This window comes from Numenius arquata, chromosome 11 (genome assembly GCF_964106895.1).
Source record: "Numenius arquata chromosome 11, bNumArq3.hap1.1, whole genome shotgun sequence".
Taxonomy (NCBI): Eukaryota; Metazoa; Chordata; class Aves; order Charadriiformes; family Scolopacidae; genus Numenius; species Numenius arquata.
This window is the reverse complement of record NC_133586.1, coordinates 35,979,768-36,000,797: the sequence shown is the minus strand read 5'-3', so window position 1 is coordinate 36,000,797 and position 21,030 is coordinate 35,979,768. Positions and strand designations below refer to the sequence as shown.

The 21,030-nt window shown below is 47.5% G+C and overlaps 1 protein-coding gene across 2 annotated transcripts in view; it reads right to left on the bottom strand.

The window, feature by feature from the left end:
* The window catches only part of UIMC1 (ubiquitin interaction motif containing 1), a 34,580-nt gene extending 17,043 nt beyond the window's left edge, over positions 1-17,537 (bottom strand). The window contains exons 1-4 of one of the 2 annotated variants that reach the window (XM_074156144.1): positions 17,385-17,537; positions 10,295-10,382; positions 4,946-5,070; positions 3,457-4,611 (exon numbers count right to left, since the gene is read on the bottom strand). In XM_074156144.1, the coding sequence (XP_074012245.1) occupies positions 3,457-4,611; positions 4,946-5,070; positions 10,295-10,382; positions 17,385-17,534 (1,518 nt within the window). In that variant the 5' untranslated portion in view covers positions 17,535-17,537. Of the gene's footprint in view, positions 1-3,456; positions 4,612-4,945; positions 5,071-10,294; positions 10,386-17,384 lie in introns of both variants that reach the window. The other variant, XM_074156143.1, reaches the window with a different exon arrangement.
* Between the last annotated feature and the right edge of the window lie 3,493 nt (positions 17,538-21,030).

Genomic DNA, 21,030 nt, shown 5'->3' with positions numbered 1-21,030 from the left:
CCATCCTGAGCTAGTCAGCTTTTGGCCTCCATCACTCCTTTCGGTGAGGTGTTTCAGCAGCTCCCTGCAATAATGTCTGGCAGCACTTTTTGTCACCTTGCTGCCCAGACACGTTCCTGGACAATCCGTGCCCAACCCATTCATGACAACCTTGTCCATCACCTTCCACATCCTTTGCCTGTTCCCAGCATCTACTCTGATAGACTTCGAGGTAGGAACCATAGCTCTTCTCCATCTCCATTTGTGCTGAGCTAAACTATCCAAGGTTTTTAGCGTCCCCTTGCACTCTCTCAAGCACCCCAGCAGCCCTCACCTACTGCAGTTTAAAATCTATTTGCCTGAGCCAGGATGACCCAATCAACTGGTACAGCTAGTGTTTGACCACGAGAACTACTTTTCTGAAATTTCGTATAGGTAAGATCTGTTGCATTTTTCTTGGTTAGGAAATCAGCTGTCCCATCAAAGACAGGGAACAGATTAACCTGCACAATCTACAGCTCGTAAATCCGTGTGCATTTTATCCCATTTTTCATTTAGCTCTACGACTCCACTTATTCTTTCCTTTAAAATTTGTTCAAAAGCCTTATGCACTGCCAAGGTCAGGCTAACATGCCAGTCATTACCCAGATCCCTTTCTTCTTCTTCAGTGTACATGCTACACTTGCCATTCTCTAATCAGGTGGAATTACAACGGTTTATTAGCAGCCCTTGCTGTCAGGCCAGCGATTTCTCATGCTATTTCTCAAAGAAATCCAAAGGGCTTTCCTCCCCCTTCCTCCAGACTATTAAACTCTCTGAGTTTGATTTCCACCATAGGTTTCAACTTCGATCAGCTCCACTCCTAGATGGCTGATGTACTTCCCCAGCAAACCCCAAAACAAAGCCTCCTGCCAGGTTTCCCTAAAGGGCCTCCAACCCCCAAATACTCTGTTTTATCTATGCTGTTCTTTATTTCTTCACAATCTAACTCATCATGAACATAAAATACCACGTCCTCCTTTGGTTTTCCCTCTTTTTCTTGAATTGTGCCTGTCTTAACAATGCCTCTGCCCCAGTCGTGAATAATGGGACATGTTGCTGTGTTGCTGTTTTTCCTAATATGTATGTTATAAGGTATGGTATTCATTCAGGGCACCAGACTAACTCTCCAGAATTGGGTCTTTTCCCACTGAATCTCTTAGAGACCAAGAGTCCCCTAACCTTATTTGAAAGGCTATGCAGGAATTGATTCTATTAGCACTGAAGCTCGTTAGTGCAGGTTCACGGGCTATGAGATCCCCTGACAACCAGGATTTGCTCTGTGCAAACACCCGGTGGCTGCGGGTGGCAGTGGCAGCAGTTGGCCGCTGCCACAGCGGGAGGTCCCTGCCTGCTCCAGGTGAGGGTTTCAAAGCAGGGAGACAGGCAGGCTCCCTCAAGCACAGCACCTGCACCTTCATTTCACTGGGATAATACGAGGCACAAGGGAAGCTTTTTCAAGGTCAGCTTTGAGTCCCCATGGATGGTTTCCAGCCTAAAACCTCCCACCGCCCCCACCAGCAAAGCAGCCCTGGTGGCACTGGGGGAGCCCCAGGGCAGTACAGACAGCAAGGGCTCCAAGTGATGCAGCACACCGGGGACACGTCTGCTCTGGGCCCCTCCTTTGTCACTGCCGGTGGAATTGCATTTGATAGAAGGAAAAAAAATGGAGACAAGGCACAAGCAAACATCAAACATATCGATCTTGCAAGTAAATCACCTGCGCTGGCCTCAGTGTGCGGCTGCACGGAGAGGCGAGAGAAGGGAGCAACCTCTCGAGATGGGAGTGATAAGGCAGATGAAAGGACATTTAGAAATTATTTTCTCTCAAGTAAAGAAAAGACTGGCAAATTTGGGGCCAGGGTTGAAATTTTAAAGTCTGCTCCTCCTTCCTTATTTTTTCACCTTAAAAATATCAGAAAGACTACATCTACATACACGTTATGGCTCTTTGAGAGAGCTCTTGTGGTCAGGATGAGTACATTACAAGTTCCCACTCAGCACCACTAAAACCTCTTTTCTCCCCAAGAATTAATTAAGTATTAGCATTAAACGGATAATATAATATATAAAAAAAAAACCACCCCACAATTTTCAATACTGATTAAAAGTTCACGCCCTTCCTGGCTGCTGCAGCTTTCCAAGGGCGTTAGCGTACACCTCCACAGACCTGCAGTCACCCCAATCTCCTGGATTAATGACACCTCTATCTCCAAAGGAAAGGACACAGAGGAAAAAAAAAAAAGCAGTTTGCCTTAAGAACCTTTCAGGTCTTTTGTATTTATCCTAAAGAAATGAAAAAGGGCACAAGTCTGTTTCCTTCCTCTGCAGGTCACCTCTGCAGGCTTGTTTAAATCTATATCTGCTAAACCCAAGCCAAAGCACTGTCACAAAAAGTCACATTTCAGCACAGGCTGCTCTGCACTTTTTCTGCAACCAGAAAATGCAGACATGACGTTTTTCCTAAGTGTTCAATATTACAAGACAGAATATAAATATCACAAAACAAGTTAAGTATCTTTCTAACACCAGGGTAAATGATCAAATACACTTGAAAACAGGAACAACAGAGCCGAGGCTTCAGTCATAGAGAAGATAAAGTTATACAATGATCCGGGAGTGAAGTCATTATGAAAAATGAGGGTTGGAAAAGGCTGACACAAACCTAAAATACAGCAGTAATAAATACTTCATCTGACTAGCAATCTGTTTAAACTTAGCAGTGACAGAAAGCTGCCTTCCGCTCCAACAAGAGAGCCCTGATGGAGACAGAGGCTGACACCTAGCGTCTAGCAGACCCAACGAGCACGCCGGAGAGAAGGTGCCCAGCCACCAGAACAAGGACAATGAGCACTGCCGTGATGACAGATTACCCCGGGGCATGGCAGGAGACGCCTGCGAGCACGTAGAGCCTCTCCCGGCCACAACCACAGGACCACGAGGGAAAAAGAGCACTTGCCAGGGTGAAGGACATACGGACGTGGACAAGTGCGTAGGTACAAAAAGAAAAGGCTGCGCTGCAAGGACAAAAGCCACGTTTCTGTCAGTGAAGGAAAATGCAGAGCTCCCCACACGGCCACAGGTTTATAAGCTGGTTTGCCAGAGCTGACGGTGGTCAGCATCATCTCTGTGCTCCCTACCCTGACGCACCACCAGGCTACAGCCCCCAGAAAAGGACAAGTCAGGTGAAGTCTTTATCTCAGTGGTGCATTAATGGACGACTGCCAGGCTGTGTGATGGCCCCTGCCATTTGTGAGCTGAGTATCAGCCCGTACGCTTTTCCTCTCCCTTTCACAGTAAGCTGTGTGGCCAGGGGAGGAAGTCCCTACATTTAAGAGGAGCATTAAACAGCAGTGTCTGCTTTGCAGAAGGGACTGAATCCTAAAATGGACAGAAGAGCAGGACTGCTCAACCTCTGCTCAGTGGCAAAGCTCTTACCTGGCAGTAGCTGGTAGTTGGTTCATCATCAGAAGTGGAGTTCTTCTCTTCTTCCATGCTGTGCCCTGGACTCTCTGCCTCCCTCCTCTTTGAAGAGCGGAGCCAGGTCATGCTCTCAGACTCCTTCTGCCTGTCTGGGTCTCCATCTTCTGTATCATCAGCAACCCCATTCTCCCTGCTTATCTGCTCTCCTTTCCCAAGCTCGTTTTGGCTCAAGGAAGAACTGGGCACAACTGGGTTACCAAACTCCTTCTTATGCAATAGCTGTCTCTGAGCCTGCTTCAGGCTCTTCTGGTAAACCTCCAGCTGGCACAAGATGACTTTGGTGTACTGGTTGGGGTCCACCCCTTTGGGGCAGAAGGGGATGCCCCAGTAATAGTGCACTGTGTCTCTTGCCTCCTCCTGCTTGTGCTTCTCCTCCACCGCATTCAGCGGGCAAAGCTCAGCGGTACTGTCGGGCACCTCGTTCTCCGCTTGCTCTGTGGAAGCACAGCCTTTGGTGGCGTGGCCGGGCTGCAAGGTATGTTTGGTACCTGTTCCTCCACCACTCCTCCTGGGGCTGCCACACCGTTCCACAGCCCAGCTCTTCCAGAGCACGGGTGAGCTCCCGGCACTGGTTTCTCCCACAGAAGGGCCAGTGCAGGGCAGGGACTGCTCTTTTGGTTCGTGGCCTGTTGCTTCGGAAGAGCTGGAGGGGCTTGTGAACAGTCTCCGAGGTGTCAGTCGCCAGGGGCCTGAACTCACCCTGCCAAAGGTGGGACTCAAAGAGATGAAGTCCTCTCTGAGAGCGCTGGGTAAGATGGAACTAGAATCACTTTTTGCTGGTGAGGAAGGCTTTTCACTTGACCTTGTCACAGGCTGGCCCTTCCCCGGAGACACGATTATGCTGGATACTAGTGAGCTTTCAACTATTTCCTGGCTTAACCTCCTCAACACTACCAGGGGGCTCCGGGCGACATCCATCTGTCCGTTCCCATCAGCTCTGCTGCTCTGTGAGTGGGAGCTGCAGTCGGAGCGAGGGGTGTCAGGGCAAAGCGCCAGACCTCCCAGGATCTCAGAGCCTTCTTTCTCGGCGGGCTGGCTCTGGCCCTGTGCGCCCAGCGCTTCTGCAGACAGCTGAGGGGTGGCATCAGAGGAGTCCGAGGGCTGACAGCTCTGGAAAACAAAAGATTGATTCTCCAAGAGGCACGTTCTTGATCAGCAGGGCGAGGGCTCCCCCAGTAAACAGACAGCTGCCACCCAGTCTGCAGAACGCCCACATCCCAGATCAGAACTGTGTACCCCAAAACAGGGGACAGCCGAGGTCATAATTCCTACGCTTCTCACCAGGAATGGCACAAAACAACTACTCTGTGACTGCTGTAGTTCCAGTTTGCGCTGGAAATAGCTCAGCCCCAGTAAAACCTTCTTTTGTGCAGCGTGGCGAAGCAATACTGAAAGCAACATTGCTGAAGAACCCTGGTAAGCCTCTCCACAGAAGCATACTTACACTAAGGCTCTCAGCAATGGCCTTCCTCAAGAGCTCCTCCTCTTCCTCTTCCTGACAGTTCACTTGTCTGGCTTCTTGCTCACTCATTTTCAGGGCCAGTGCGAACTGTTCCTCTTCAGTCATCTCTACAGCAGAAGAAAAAGGATAACATCAAGTCAGAGCTGCAGGTGCATGTAAACACCCAATGTATATTCAACGTGTTGGGAGAAATGTCCAAGGGTCCCACCTCCCTGGAGGAATGCACAGCAAAACATCTAAACCTCAGCTTTCCTGAAAAGGTGTCACCAAAACCAGAGCAGGCAACACTAAGTGAAAAAGGTAACCCAAGTCAGTGTTTCTACAGCAATCTAAACTCCAATTCCCTGGGTATATTAACTGCAATGGGACGTTTTATTTGCTCTCATCAAACAACACACTCTAAAGCTGCACAACGCGTGTTCAAGGAGATAGGAGAAGGACAGATTTCTAAAGCATGATCATTTTTATATCGGATAGGCTCAGCAGCAAGGCAGGATAAAGAATACACCTTCTTTAATACATTTTTTTACTAACCACATAGCACGTCTCACTGCCTTCTAACACACAAGATAGCTGCAATACCACAGGAGAACTACCCAAGAGCAAAAGAGCTACATGTTGTTCACCCCAAGCCGCAGGTGGAAAGCTCTGTGGAGGATAATGTTACTTGCTCAATGGTATTATGGAGGATCTTTCACATGCATACATCCCCCTTCTGCTCACATCACCACTCTACTGCATCACTAAGTCAGTCATGCATGGGAAACAGGTTTCCTACAGTTGTAACTGCTATTTCAGCAGAAAATTTCTTCCTGAAATATTCCTCACTCAGAGCAAACCAGAAGCCGAGACTGGCTATTTAGAAACAAAGCAGTTAGTTACTTTGGAAAACACTAATTTACTTAGACTCAATCCGGCACTTTTCACTATGCTTAAAATATACAATGCCTGCAGAATGGAGTGCAGCTTGAAAAACAACTCAACAGCACTCTCAGGAGCTGAAAAATACATCTTCTCACTCGAAAGAAATTGACAGATTTCCTTCAAAATCCACTCCCTCCTCCAGGCAGAATCCTGCACACGCCATCTCATGCATGAACCAAAAGGCTTGCTCTCTGATGGGCTAGAAGAGCTTTAAGAGACGCGATTTGAACAGGAAGGCCGCCCAAGCACAAAACATGCCTTCACCGCAGCAAGTTTCCAGATAGACATTTCCCTAGATCAAGATGCACTCAGAAGTTACAAGCTCCCACTCTCTAACCCATCACCTTGCTAGCAGCCACCACCAAAACACGGTGGCGCAGCCTCCCTCAAAGCAGCCCGCGATGCCCTGGCCTCAGCCCAGCCCAGCACCGCGGCAGGACCACGCTGAGCTGCATCCAGGCAGCAGCAGCTTGGCTTTGCCTTCCCCTTCCCCCGGCTCCTCGCTAAGGGCAGGCTGGGTCTCCCACACACAACCAGGGTTTGGAGTTTTTGGACTGTTCCTATTACCAGCCATAGACTCCTTTACATGTCCCACTAAATCAGCACTTGGCTTTAGGTTGGGGTTTTTTTTATTATTATTTTTAATTTCTTTAAGAAAGAGGTTGATGTGAAGGCAGACTGCAGTGCACTCAAGGGCTCATGGGGATCTTTTGTCCTTGGACAAAGTCACTCTATGATGTTACAGCCAGGAGGGACTGGGGGAAGAAAAAATATGCATCCTTTAATGGAAAGCACACAACAGCCCAGTGTATGAAGAAGGCTCCCATCCCCAAGAACAGCAGTAATACACAGCATTTCCACAATACCAAACACCTCCCAAGCACTCAGTAAGTGTGCGCTGATTTGTTTCCCTGCCCAAACCATCACAGCAATCAGGCCAGACCCTGCAAACTCTGACATGTGCACGAAAACGGGCGCATGTGATCAGTGCTCCACAACACAAGACGTGCTTAAATTAAAACGGGGGCCTGAGTGTTCACCAGTTCAGGCTATCAACATCCATGAAGCTTAATAAAAAGAAACAGTTTTTGGCGAGTTACTACTGTACATTTTGTTTTCTTCTCCCTCCCTGGCACAGCAATTTCCCCTCTGGGGACAGGGAATGTGCCAGACAAATGCTGCCTCTGGCAAAGAAACCAGTGACAAACAAAATGCACTTAGTGCACGTTCCAGTTGAGTAGGTGCTCCAGAGACGAGATGGGGAAATCTCCATTTTAAATCCACCTGGCATTGCGGTGGGGAGAGCAAAGAGCAGCTCTGCTCATGCCTTCCAGGAGACCTGACCTGCTTTACGCTGTGCATTCTGGAGCCAATGGTATTTTGTGTGCTCCATGTCTGATCATTTCTCAGCCCCGTGCATTTTATTGATGTTGATTGCACTGGTCATAATTTACGATGATTAGAAATCCGGAGTGCTGCATTAGTCCCCAGCCGGTGTGTGCAAACAGACCCCAGGGAGCAAGCAGGGACCGTGCAGCAGAGGCCAGCGATGCTCCCGGAGCTTGCTGGCAGGACAGGGGCTCCCACAGCCCTTGGGAGGAACAGAATGACCCCCCTCCGTCTGGACGGACACACTCCGGTCGGCACCCTCGCTCACATACATCCCATGCCTCACAGAAGCCCATTCCCTCTGCTGGATGGGGAAGCACTGTCATCTCCAGCTGGGAATTCTGCATCTCACACTCCAAAATCCACTCGCCACACCTCCATCCCAACACAGCAAGAAATCCCAGTGCCTCTCCAGGGACCAGGGCATCCAAGAAACCCACAGATGGGAAGGAGGGGTCAAGGATAAACTGTTTTTAAGACATTGCAGCCCTAAACAAATTAAACCATTTCAGAGCCTTTTTAAATGCTAATACAGCAATTTGCTAAACGATTTATGTTCCATTTTGACATCTGCAAAGTGAATTAGATGCAAAACCCCACTAGTTGTAGTTCTAACACTTACTAATAAGAGATTTACTCAAAAATAATGGAAATGCAGGATCTCAGTATTTCCACATATCCAAAGTGCAATTACAGTAAAAACATTCAAATGTGCTTTAAAGCCCTGACTTCCTCTGGAAAAAGAGAGAGAGACTTCTTTAGATTTTGTATTTCCATTTATCCTGTCAGGATGAAACGTCACAGATATATTTTAGTTATGGCTTTAGGTTAAAATGAATAAAACCACAACAAAGCAAAAAAGGGAGGATACGCTTTATAACCAGAGCCTGCAAATATCTGAAATTTTCCAGTTTTGAGGAGAAAGAACTTGCTCTACCCAGAAGCACCGAAATCTTTACAAAAGACCAATTTGCCTCGCAATTCAAAGAATTTATTTAAAGACACTGAGAAAAAAATAATTACTACTTCAACTCTTAATTTGCCTAAAAGCAAACACCAAAAATCTAATTATAGCTTCCCATAAATGAGAGAACAGACCCACCATCACACATTCTAAAACAAGCGGTGGCTCTCCGACCGAGTGGCACCGGGCACCCCCAACCTCCTGCGCTTCGAGGAGGAAGATGCTTCAAGGAGGCAGACGTGCACGCTAAAAAACAGACAGCTTTTGCCCCAGGAAGAGGAAAAGCCTATTCTCAAGAATTTAAATAGCTACAAATGCAGAAAAACTCCTCCCTTATACAAGAGCTAGAGAGCCAGCCCTATTTCCTGCAGATTTTCTGGAGCGCACCGAACACCTTTCCCACAGCACCAGCTCCCGAAACCCAGCGCGCTCTGTGATACAACGAGGACATCCAACTCCAGCAACTCTCTGTTCTTAGCACCATATGTTTGGTCACATTTTAACGGCATCTCCAAGGCGGGGGGGGGGGGGGAGGGGGAGGGTTGGGTTCAGCTTTTATTTGGTGTTCTGTTTCTTTTGGGAGAAAAAAAGAAGAAAAAGACAAAAAAGAAGAACTCCTCCCACCTCTCTGACTTTGCTATCTTACGTGTTTGACACAGGACACGCACAGTGGGTTTCAGCTCCCACAAAGAGCCAGGCTGTTTCATGCTATGCCCTTAGGCCTCTATTAAAAACAATTTAATTCACACAAGCCCTCTGAGGACTGACAAGCCCAACTGCTGCTGCTTACGGAGCGCTGGTGTGCTCCATTTTGTTCAGTGATTGCTTTGGGTTTTGCAGGAGACAACATCTCTCCCATTTTAAAGTGTTCTGAATTTAAAATGCAGGACAGCCTTGCAGAGAGCAAGAAGGTGAGTGTGGATCTGCAGGGGCTGAGAAATGGTCCACCCGCCCGGGCGCTCAACAAGTGGTGCTGTACAGGGAGAACAGGAGGGACTGGCCATGTTCAGTGGTCCCTTCTGCTCCTACATCCCCAGCATCCAGAAATGCTGCGTGCAAAACATGAACGGGAACATTCCAGCCTGTTCGCTTTAGCATCTGTTTATAGACCTATTGTCCATGAATGCATTTAATCCCTTATTAGAGCTGCTGGTACTGACCTCTCCACAACCTCCTGTGAAAAAAAACTACCAGGAGTTCACTACATGCTGTGTGAAGCATTACTTTACTTCACCCATTTTAAACCTATCTATCTCCTGCTATTTCCACCGACTGCACCCTGGCTGTAGGAGCTGGTAAACAACAGCTCTGTGTTCAGCTGAGGCACTGCCTTCCTGATGTGAACTCTGATTCCACCTTCCTCTCCTAACGGAGCAGCCCTGGGCTTTCCAGCCGCTCCTCATGAGGCAGCTGCTCCCTCCCCTCCATGGCTTGGATGGCCCTTCTCCAGATGTCCCCTAACTCCACCACGTCCTTGAGATGCAGAGAGCAGAGCTGCACACAGTGCTGTTGATGTGGGTGCACCAACGCTTTATATAACAGCAAAGTGACGTAAAACAAATCTCTTGTTCTTAACACCCTTCCTTATGAGGCCCGACGTTGCCGGCTCCTCCGGCTGCCCCCGCGCTACGAGCCGATGATTTCAGAGAACTGTCAGCTGCGACTCAGATCCTTCCTGAGCTGCGAGTGCTGGGTCAGAGCATCACAACGTTTCAGGGAGAGACGGCAGCAGAGGGGCCTGAGCAGGAAAGCAGTTTGTGACTGACAGTGCTTTCAGATCAGCTTCAACCAATTCTGAGATCCGGTGAGGTACCAACACCCTCGCACACTTATTTTGGAAGTCCACCAGACTGCGCACGTGCCGCCTGGGGAGCAAACAAGTGACAGTCTGCCTATTCAGAAAGGCAAATTTTACCCCTGAGAAGGGTCTTCTCTGAGAGCTGTGCATCCCCAGCCACACCGCATCTTTCCTGCAAGGGAAATAATCCTCTAATACAAACAGCAGAAGCTGCTCAGCACCAGTCTGTTACCCCAGCCCCACACTCGAGACCTACGTGCAATTTTTCTTTTAGCAGCAAACTTCGTTCTATCCAGCTGCTGTTTTGTTCTCTTCTTTTGCAGTCCGCTCTCTTCCTTCAACTCCTGCTGTAATGGAAAAAAAAAAAATATGGTGAGTGCACACAATATGTAAGAAATACTACCAGCCCCTTCCCCCCCGCTACTCTGACACAATCACTGGTTCAAGAACAAGCCTCTATTTGTGTGAAATTTGAATTTCAAACACAATTCAAACACATTCTGTAACTATTAAAAGCTATGTGATAAGCATAACGAGCAAAAAGAGTTACAGACTGACATAAACAGAGAAGTAGGAGAGACAATAGACTTCATGCCAGTCACCACCATGCACTGCACCTGCTGCCCATGATTTTAGAGAGAATTCATTTGGCCTTGCTAAAACATTGGTATTTGTAAGCACTCAAAATAGAAAAACAAAACCTTTTTATAACTGAACATGGCACACCTGTAAGCCAGGACTGTTTCCTACCACGCAGCTTCTAGTGCCCTGCCCAGACAATTTTATGTGACCAAAACTAGAATCCAGGCATTTTTGGGGACCCACGCTAATGCACCCTGAGGGCAGGAGAGCCCGCTGTATTTACTCCTGGTGCTGTTCTCTCATTGTATTGCCACAAGTGTTTAATTTTTTGAAGCTTTAGTATTTCAGAAATTTGTTGTCTCGAGACCTCGCAGAATTAATACCCACGCGTACAACCTAAGTGCCTGCTGCTTTAAGCACACGGACTGCAACAAGACTGGTCGGTCATGGGCTTAATTGGCACACATTTATGCAAGTTGCTGTCCTAACGGCTTAAGCGAGGGCGTACACATTACCGAAGGCTGGCACTGGATCCCCTCCAATCTGTCTCTCTAAATCAGGTAGGATTAGAATCAAACTCAGTGTTCCAGGCAGAGACCCACGCCTGGCCGGAAAGGGGGTTCACGCAGCTGCAGTTGTTTTTGCCGTCCACGAGACTCACGGCAGACTGGCCACACGCTTGTGCCTCACACCATCTCCTGCGCCTCCTTCAAGGTGGGGCACGTGGCTTGGGCTACTTTAATGCAAATGGCTACACTGCTTGTCTTCAAGCATAATCAATTTCTGCTGTCCATTTCCCCGGTTTCTGAACCCATTAAGTCCTTTGGGCTGCACCTCTTTGCTGAGTTTTGTTCAAGACATCTCCAGCTTTAGTGTTATCTGTAGATTTTATTAATGTATATACACCACTTGCTCCCTCTTACAGATCATTAATGAGGATGTTAAAACACACACAGACCTAATATTGATCCTCTTGGCCTCAGCTTTACATCTCCCCCAAATGAGCCTCTCTTCTGTTCATCACCAGCTTTTGCTGACAGTCTTTTAGCAGGATTTCAATCCAGGAATGTTACTATATAGACCAAATTGAATTATTTATCCAACTAAGATTTTGCAAGACATACTATTAAGTGGTTTCCTGAAACCCTAATACATTACAGCTTTTACATGCCCTAATACCTACACCATTCCTCACTTCCACTGATTTAAGAATCAGCTCACAACAAGGCAGCAATCATGCTCAGCAAGTCCCTACACACACTCATGCTCACACCTAAGGGTTTTTTTCCCTTGACTGATTCCTTCTCTTCCCCACCCAGCCTGGTTTTGGTACCCCATTTCTAAGATCTGTCCCTGTGTCTCCAAAAGCCAGATTTGCTCTTGCTAGAAGATGGATGCTCTCTACTTCTGAGCCCGTCTAGCTCACGCTCAGCCGGTGAAAACCTCTCCCTTCCAGGGCCCTGGCATATCACCCTTCTCCAGTTTTCCATAAGCCACAGGTTCTCCAACTCCAAATTGCCCTTCCTTGGCCTGCAGCAGCAGCACCACACTGACCTTGCAGGCAGCTCACACCTAAGGGAGCTGGGAACGGTTTGTGGGATTGTACCGGGATCACACCAGGATCATATGCTGGATGATGTTAAGCAAAAGCTCTCCCGTTGTCCCCCAAAGCCCTGCCTAACAGTGCTAAACCTACTCCAGTTTAAGACAGGGGCAATTTAATCCTAGCAGGCTCTGTAAATCCCCAGATCTTCTCTCTAGGCATCAATCTTCCCCTCATCACTCTTGCACTTGCCGGAAGGTCAACCCTGACACTCTCATCTGCAGCTCTCTTCCAGGGCACGGGTGTGATTTATGAGCACACCAGACTTTCCACGGCTGCCGGTGTCTGCTCTGTGCAGAGACACGCGTTTACAGTAGGCACCGCAGGAGAAGACAGGGCTCAAACACCTCCGGGGCTCAGAGGGGAACAGCAATGCCCGGTGCTGAGCGGCTGCTGGGCTTCACCGCACAGCCCAGTACGTGCCTCGGTTCCCCGTGCTGCGTCCTGAAGAATCTCGACATTTACAACAGCGGCAGGAGCAAAATTATTGCAGGACACGTGTTATACGAACCTCATACATTTGAGAGAGATGTTTAAATTGCTCAGCAGCGTTCTAGCGAACAGCCACGGTACAGCGAACCGCTGAAGCAAATCCAATTAATCCTGATGGGCCAAAATATACACACACATCTCAATTCCAAGAATTCTTAAATCTTCTTTATTTTTAAACCCAGAAAATAAAACATACCTTTTAATTAGGATTTATGGCTGTTTGTACCTCTGCTGGGAGAGAGCCCCGCAGGCCCCCGAGTGCTCTGCATAAATGCAGGCAAGGATGGTAGAAACAGAAGGGGCCAAGAAAACTCAGAGAAGACAACAGGGCTCTCTCCTTCTGACCCAACCTTTTAATGCTCATCTGTCTACAAGGATAATAGGAACTCAGGGGGCCACTCAACCAACTGCCTTTCTAATAAGATCACTAGTCCAAAAATAATCTTAATCAATTAAAATATTCCCAAACTGCAGCCAATACTCTTAGTTACAAGGTCATCTCCAACACACAACTTCGAGGGGAAACTAATTATTACAGCAGAAGCGAGGTGGGAACTGCACACCTCTGCTCAGTGCCAGCCTGGAGAGCGTCTCTCCTCCTTTGCCGTCAATTTAAAGCATAATGGCCAGAAGGAATCCAAATTCTCTTCCTGTGTGTCAGACTCTGCAGTTTAATTTATGATGCTCTCTTATGAGCAATTTCACTGTCAGCATTGTACACGGATCAAGAGAAAGACAGGTTTCCAAAGTTCCCTACACATTTAGTGGAAGGCAGCCACTATTCTTCTTCCTTGTTTTTTTAACCTGCTTGGTTTCACCAGACAGCAGGAAATCAAATCCTCATTTTAGAAATGCTTTTGCACATACTTAAGAGAACCTGACTCTGCCAGCAGAAACAGATACAGCTCCACTTGCTTCTAAAAGCCCGTAAATGGAAGCCAGTAGCCAACCTCCCACATCCTGCTCCCTCGAATCCACATCATAAACCACAGAAATCAGCTTCTACTGACTCAGGGAAGGAAAGGCTACAGAAGAATGTCTCCATACCTAACAGTGCAGACTGCAAAGTCAAAAGGTCTGGGTAATTTTACTGCTCAACGGCAGTTGGGACCATCTAACAATAGGGCACAGCCAAACACCACACGTCCTGCATGGGAAATACGCAGATGAAAACCAGACTAATTTATTTTTAAAAGCTAATTAGATGTTGGAAGTGCCACGTTTGGCTCTAGCCAAGGCTGCTGCTGAAATTAATATCACACCCTACTTTATTAGTCTCTGACTTGAGTTCAGAATCTGTTTCAGCTCTGCTCTGTCTTTCAGCTCATTAGAACAAACCTGCTGGAAGTGGAGACTTGAACAACAAGACACAACGGGCTCGTGCCAGACGTGTAGTTCCTGACACACGGGAGGGAGGCCTCTGTAGAAAAATAGGCTTTTACCGGGCTGCGAGGAGCCTGGATTCAGACCAATCTGATTTCTCAGGAGCAAGCACAGCAGAGCCACGGAGCCTTCTCACGTTCTCCTCTGGGAACTGGAAGCAGCAAGTCCCTGGGTACCACAGCAGAGCCCCTGGGGACAGCAGGGTGCTGCAGCGATACTCCCATGTGGCTCTGCCTCGCCCAGATGGTCAGCAGTGTGAGGTGAGCACTGCCACCCTAGCTGTGACGTTTCCAGCACCATCTTCTACATACCAAGATATCCCTCAGGCCATGCCTGGTCCCAGGACAAGTGCCCACTGCCAGAGCTGATGGCTGGGTATTCCAGCTGATGCCCAAACACACCTCCCTCCTTCTACCAAAACCAACATCAGCACATGCTGCTATTTACCGAGACTGTGAGTATCTCCAAACACAGGAATATTCAGGCAAAGGGATGTTCCACACCAAAGGGAAGACAGGCCATGGATGCCAGGCAGAAATAGATGGCACCATCACCCTGGAGTCTTGTCATGTTCGCCAAGGGCTGGCAGAGCTGACAGATCCGGCAGAAAGAGTCTGTGAGACTTCATGCAAACTCTATGAGTGGAGGCAGGTACACTCAAAGCTCCCAAAGGATCTACCGAGGAAAAACAGACCCTTCCGAAAGGTCCCACAGCAGATCAGCAGCATTTTGGGATCAACTGCACTGAAGGCTGCAGATCAGTCAAACCTACCAGAGCAACTACAGGGCCTCTGGCTGCGCTCAATGCTCAGGCTTGGCCAGGCCTCCTGCTGGGTGACAACCACCTTTCAGACACAGCTTCAGAAAACGTCAGGGAGTCAAAGAGCCTTTATCAACAGCCCAATTGAAGCATGAGGCTCACGAAACAGACCAGAAGTTGCTGTGCTTGGAGAGTGCTTTCTTGGGCACTATTTGAAATATTGTGTATTTACGAATGACCACGCATGTTTTGGCACAGGCAACCAATTCCCCGCAGGATTAAACAGTCAGGAGAGACAGGAATCACTCTGCTCATTCGTCATCACTGTGTTTCAGAGACACAGTCTGCACAAAGAAAGTCATCTCCTCTTGTTTCCACAAAGCCAGAGAGACTGTTCCTATTTTGTCTGACCCTTCCCAAAAAAAGAGGAGCATTCCCCGAAGCCAGGATTATATATATAGCCGAGATCAGAAAGCCCCACGTCCAGAAAACTTCCTTCTGATGCAGCTCTGCAGATGCCACAGCATAGACATGAGCAAAAGAAAGAAAACTTGGCAAAATAACATGGATGAGCTTGATAATCCAGCATGACTGAAAAATTCCTGGGAGAGGCAGTCTGCCAAAGATCATCAAAAGTGAGAAGCTGGAGGCTTTCCAGGTGCAGCTGCTACAAGATCTGCTGGTCTGGAAGCAGAACTGGGGACTTGTTCTATAGATACCTGCCAAGAGACTGCCAAGGAAAAAAGCCATCGAATCAATGATGCCCAAATTGTCCTTGTAGCTTTTGATTCATAAGGAACCATGTCCTAACAGATGCAAGATTAATTGAGAATGTATTGTTCTCTAAAATTGCTATTGATCTGAGCTTCCCACACCTCTTCTTGAACACATAACAAGGTCTTACTAGAGCAAGAACAACAGTTACAAGGTTCGAAATTGAAATTCAACTTGATGTACGCTGAAGAGCCGAGACAGTTACAGAAGCCAGACAGTTATTTTTTTGAGATCCCAAGTAAATCACATTTTTGGGTTTGATTTTGCAGAAAACAACACGACAAGAGACTGTGGCACTGGATCTGGAAGCTGATGACTCACAGAAAGAAAGAGACTGAACTGAATAAATCCACTCATTCAACTGACTGAACTGTTGTCACTTAAACAGAACCTAATTGGCTCTTTAACGGCCTCTCTGAGCATATCCTTTTCTGTAATATGACCGATTATGCCATCAGAATTTATTGTTTATAGACAAACTTACAGAACAGTCAGGGAGCCTAACCTTTTTATAGATGTGTTTTAAGAGACGTTTGTTTCCTCTTTTTCAGATACGTGCACATTGAGATGAATAATTGCAGACAATAACAGGTCCTGATCTTTTATGTACTGCAGCAGCTCTTATAGCTGCCGATTTCTTTTTTCCTTATAGGTTTCACAATAAAGGCCAGTGATGCAGCAGACATCTGAAGTTAACTTAGCATATTGCAGAGCTAAGGGTTTAACCCCACTGAACTATTACTGCCATATGTTCCATTTCTTTCAGGGAATTTCCCAATGGGAAAGAACTCAGACGATGTGAAGAAGAAACATCCAATATCATTTGCCCTACAGCTTTTTACTGTTTATTTCTAGTGCTTTTTCCCCTCCTCACATGATAATCGCCTTATTGTAGAGGAGCACGCTGCAGATGTGGGAGCGAAAGGGACTTGATTTAAGATCTACAGCTTGAGAGTGAACTGAAATGCTTTTGAAAATGGTGGAATTACAAAAAGCAGCTTAGGATCCCCAATCACCAGCAAGATAGAGCAAAGCCTTAAGAGTCATACATAAAAGATTGATTCTAATGATTTCCTCTCGTGTACCTCAAGTTGAGGACAGATTCTCAGGGCTCTGGGTTTCCCCCAGGTGGGAGTTCCTGCACTTATCCCAACACCAGTGTAACAGACGCAGACATTTCAATCTTTTAGGGTAAGGCTGATGTTTGTAAGACGACGTCAGGGATCACTGTTATGAGCCTTTATGTCTTAGCCAGGCATACCCACACCACAGTTCACCTTTACACCCTATGGAAGTGGGTTAAAAACTCACACTTCTGTAATTCAGGATCAGTTTACCAGACACCAGCTGTGTCTGAGCTACTCGCAAGCCTGTGTTCGGAATCATTTTCTTATCTATTTGCACATAATACAGAATCATGTTTCTACGGTTTAGCTGGAAATCAATCAAATAAAAATTATGAAAAAAAGATTTGTAAAGGGATTGAGGAAAGGTTACTTTTAAATTACGTTTCAAATTCAGTTCTGAGAGGATTTGGTTATCAAATCCCAGACTCATAACTCACCCTCACGAAGCACACCATTCATTTCCTAGTCAAATAGGATTTGATTCATCTCATATGTAAGAAAAGGAACAGCACAATACCCTCTGTGCAGAGCCTGACCCCGGCACACACAGCGTGGGATGCTGGGGCACTCTCCTGCAGCAGCAGGGCCCGGCACGGGTTCTGGACACCACAAGCCGATCACTGACCTCTCCATCGCTGTCGGATATAACAATAAACGCGTCCACAAAATTGCGTTTCTTCTTGGCATTGGCTGGGTTCCTCTTCTCTTCCTCCTCTTCCTCCCCATCCTGACCTCGAGAGTCCAGGCTCTCTGTGGGCTTCTTCTTCCTCGGCATCCTTCACTCTGAAACAGAGGGAAAGATTAAAAGCCATTTGTTTCCTTCTGATTTAGATTTTCCCTAACAGCCATCCTTTTTTTTTTTGCTATTTTTAGGCAAAATACCCGAGGCATTAGAACCTTATTACAAAGCGTGGTGGATTTAGCATTACTAGGAGCCACATGTACTAGTCACCACTCATCCAGTTAAAAACACTTTATTATAGCTGACTGCTAAAAAGGGGGATGGCAACACAGACCAAAGCCACTCTGAATGCCCTTGCTCCAAAGCAACAAGGCTTTCCTCTTAGCTTCTCCTGTTAAAGCGCCTCAGCAAACTGCTCCACAGCAGGTCTCCCGCCCTCCGACAAAACCCCAGACTCCCCCTCCTCAGCCCCACACCTTCACCATCCTGGTGCAGAACAAACCAGACCATGGCAGCAGATCAAGCCGAAACTAGCGTGCCAGAACATGAAGCCACCGCAGCACAGCCATTTGTCAGCTTTTCTATTCAACAAAACAAGAGGGAAAGGCATGTTCCTCAAAGGATGCTGTTTTGCTGTCAGCACAGCAGCACAGCAGAAGGCTGCACCAGCACTACAAAAAGGGAGAACACAGGCAATGGCAGGAGGCAGGCTGGAAACAAGACAACAGGTTTATCTCGCAGCCTGGATTTCTCAATGAGCATCAGCCTCCGGAAGTCCTCCGCGCAGACATGCCCGAACCATTCGTATCAAAGGCAGCACTTGACAAGCAGGGAGGAACCTGCTGAGCGTTATTAGTGCAAACCTGAGTGCTCTATGAACAGCACAATTGAGGGCAGGTGCCCACACAATGCAAGCCGGCACTTCAGCGTCTCCTTCCCTTGCCAGCCCATAGACTGCTGGAGAGAGATGCACAGCAAGCATTAGCTGCTTTGATTAAAAAGGACTCAAGACGAGAGGATCAGGAAGAGATCTCGGTGAAGGAGAGCAGCGGGACGGCACACAGAGTTAAACCACCCTTTCCTCTCTACGTTTGCCGTTCAGCAAATAGCTTGACAACAACATTTTGGACTTTCTGAGCTGCGATCTAAAAGAGCCTTACAAAGCAGGCTGAGCACAAACAGCTCTGTTTAAGTTAGAATTAAAACACGTGCAGCCTAACAGCACGGTTAAGCAACAAGCCCCTCATTACACACCAGAGAACGGCAGAGCTGGAAATGCAAGTCAAGTTGGCCGGTTCCCAGACCAGTGTCCTTCCACAGGATCATTCTGCTTTCCTTCAAGATCACTGAAATAGCTCAAGTGTCCTGCTTAGATCTAAAATAAGAGTAAGAGAAGATGCAACAAAGACCCTACATTACCCAAAATAGAGCTAAACCCTCCTCTATAACACCACAAAATTGCAAACAGCCGCTGTGTGTAGAAATACTAATGAGGACGAAGTTCAAAATCCCCATCAGCGCCAAGAACAGCAGCGCACTGCTCCATCTACAGTCCGAGGCAGCAAGGTGAGGCTGAGAGAGGAATACATCCATTCCCTCCCTACTACCTGCAGCCTTCAAAAGCTCCCTTAGCCTCTCTGCCTCCCTTCCTCTGCAAATACATGCACACACATGCCTAGAGACAAAAGATGATTATCCTGGTGAGTCACGATTTGCACTGAAGGTTTGCTGAGCCCTCTGAAGACAGAATGTTGTACAAATGGCACGCACAGCTCCAGGAGTGACTGCAACTACCACTGCAGTCCACAAATGTTTGTCTGTTTAGGAAGGGGAAATAAAACCAAGCTCCGCTTTTGGGAAAGGACTGGCTCTTGCAAAACAAAGCTGTTCTGCTCCAACTGAGCTGAACTCAGCTCTTGTTGGAATATCCTCATTATACTTTCTCCATTTTTTTTATCTTTTGCTCCAAATGGTCTCTGCCCAGAGAGATGAACCAAGCCTCACACCCAGCTGCTGAGAACTACCCCCACAAAGGGAGTCTGTCGAGGTGGGGAGCGCTCCCTTATCAGAAGAAAAACACTCACACAGACAGGCTTTTAGGCACGGCTATGTGGAGGAGCATTGGAGAGGCCCGTGCCTCCAGTACATGAGCCTACGCGGGGTCACTGGTTTTGGAGAAACAGCCTGTAAACCTTCTTACCACCAAAGCAAAAGCAAACAGCAACAAGCAACTGCCATGCTGTCTTTTTTTTTTTTTTTTAAAAATCCACAGTGGTATCACCAGCTCTCCTCTGACTCTGTGATACATCTTCTGCTTGATGCACTGTGCTAAATAAGAGATCACTGAGAAATATCAGCTGGAGTTATGATGAGTCACCTAACTCCAACATTTAAAGGAAAGAAAAAAAAAAAAAAAAAGATGTAAGAAATGTAACCACACAACTCCCACAACGCTTCTGAAAACGAAGGGACTTGTGGCAAAGAGAGTCTCTGTAAATGTAACTAAGGGAACAAGACAAGTAAGAGAGAACTCGTAGCTGTGCTAGTCTGAGGCTATGAGTAGGAGAGAGCGGTAATAGCTTTTATTAGACAAGCTGGTATATCTGAGGGAAGAAAACAAGCACCAGAGCGCACACACCCCCTCTTCAGGTAGGGAAGTTAAGCACAGAAGCTGTATTTTGCATTTCGCTTGCTGGTGCCTGAGGAGATGATACCTGCTTTCAGGCCCAGCAAAAAAGGCCAAAGATTGAATTATCGTTGCAGTTTGGCTCACGGGCTCGTTTTCCAGTTACCCATTTTTTTTTCCCCCAACTCTGAATTTAAGAGAATTTCTTCGTAAATGCTCTGACAGCAAAGGTGACCTCCTGACAAGGGACTCGCACATGCCATGCTTCTCCAGTCACATTTTTAGGGATATCCTTGAAGATCCCCAACTTATGATTATTTGTCATTTTCCCTCTCATCTATCATTTTGATGAATCAGAAAGCAATTACCGACAGAATAATTCTAAATCTTGACACTGCAGCTACAGACCTGCCAAGCTGTGACAGCTTGAAAAATGCTTGAAAATGAAGCCAAAAATGAATGACTCTCATCCCCGGATGAGTTTCTGAGCCGTTTGAGACACAGGCTGTTGCTTTGTAAACAACTCCCCCCACCTCAGGAAGAAGAGGCACGATGCTCCCCGGCAGCACGGCTGAGCGGCTCCATGTTCAGGCAGGTCAGCACCACACGCCTCCTTGGAAATATCATCCCTGGACCCTCGGCTTGACCCGGCATGCAGGGCCCAGCTAATGCTCTGTGACCAGCAGGACACGAGGGCTCACAGCGCCGCGGGGGGAGAGGAACTGTTTACAGGATTTATCCATTTATAGAGCTGGCTCTTCATGAGAAGGGAGACAGGGACCGCAGAGGCCAAGCATGCCCAAGCACCGTGCACCTGCAAATGCCGCTGAGCTCAGCAGGAGATGCCAATTGCTCAGAGCCCTCTAACCCAGCCCAAGCGAGTCTCGCACGAAGCACCTCTCCCCCCTCCAAGGACAGGCCCTGCACAGGGGGAGAACAACCCTCTCCCCATCCCCAGCACCC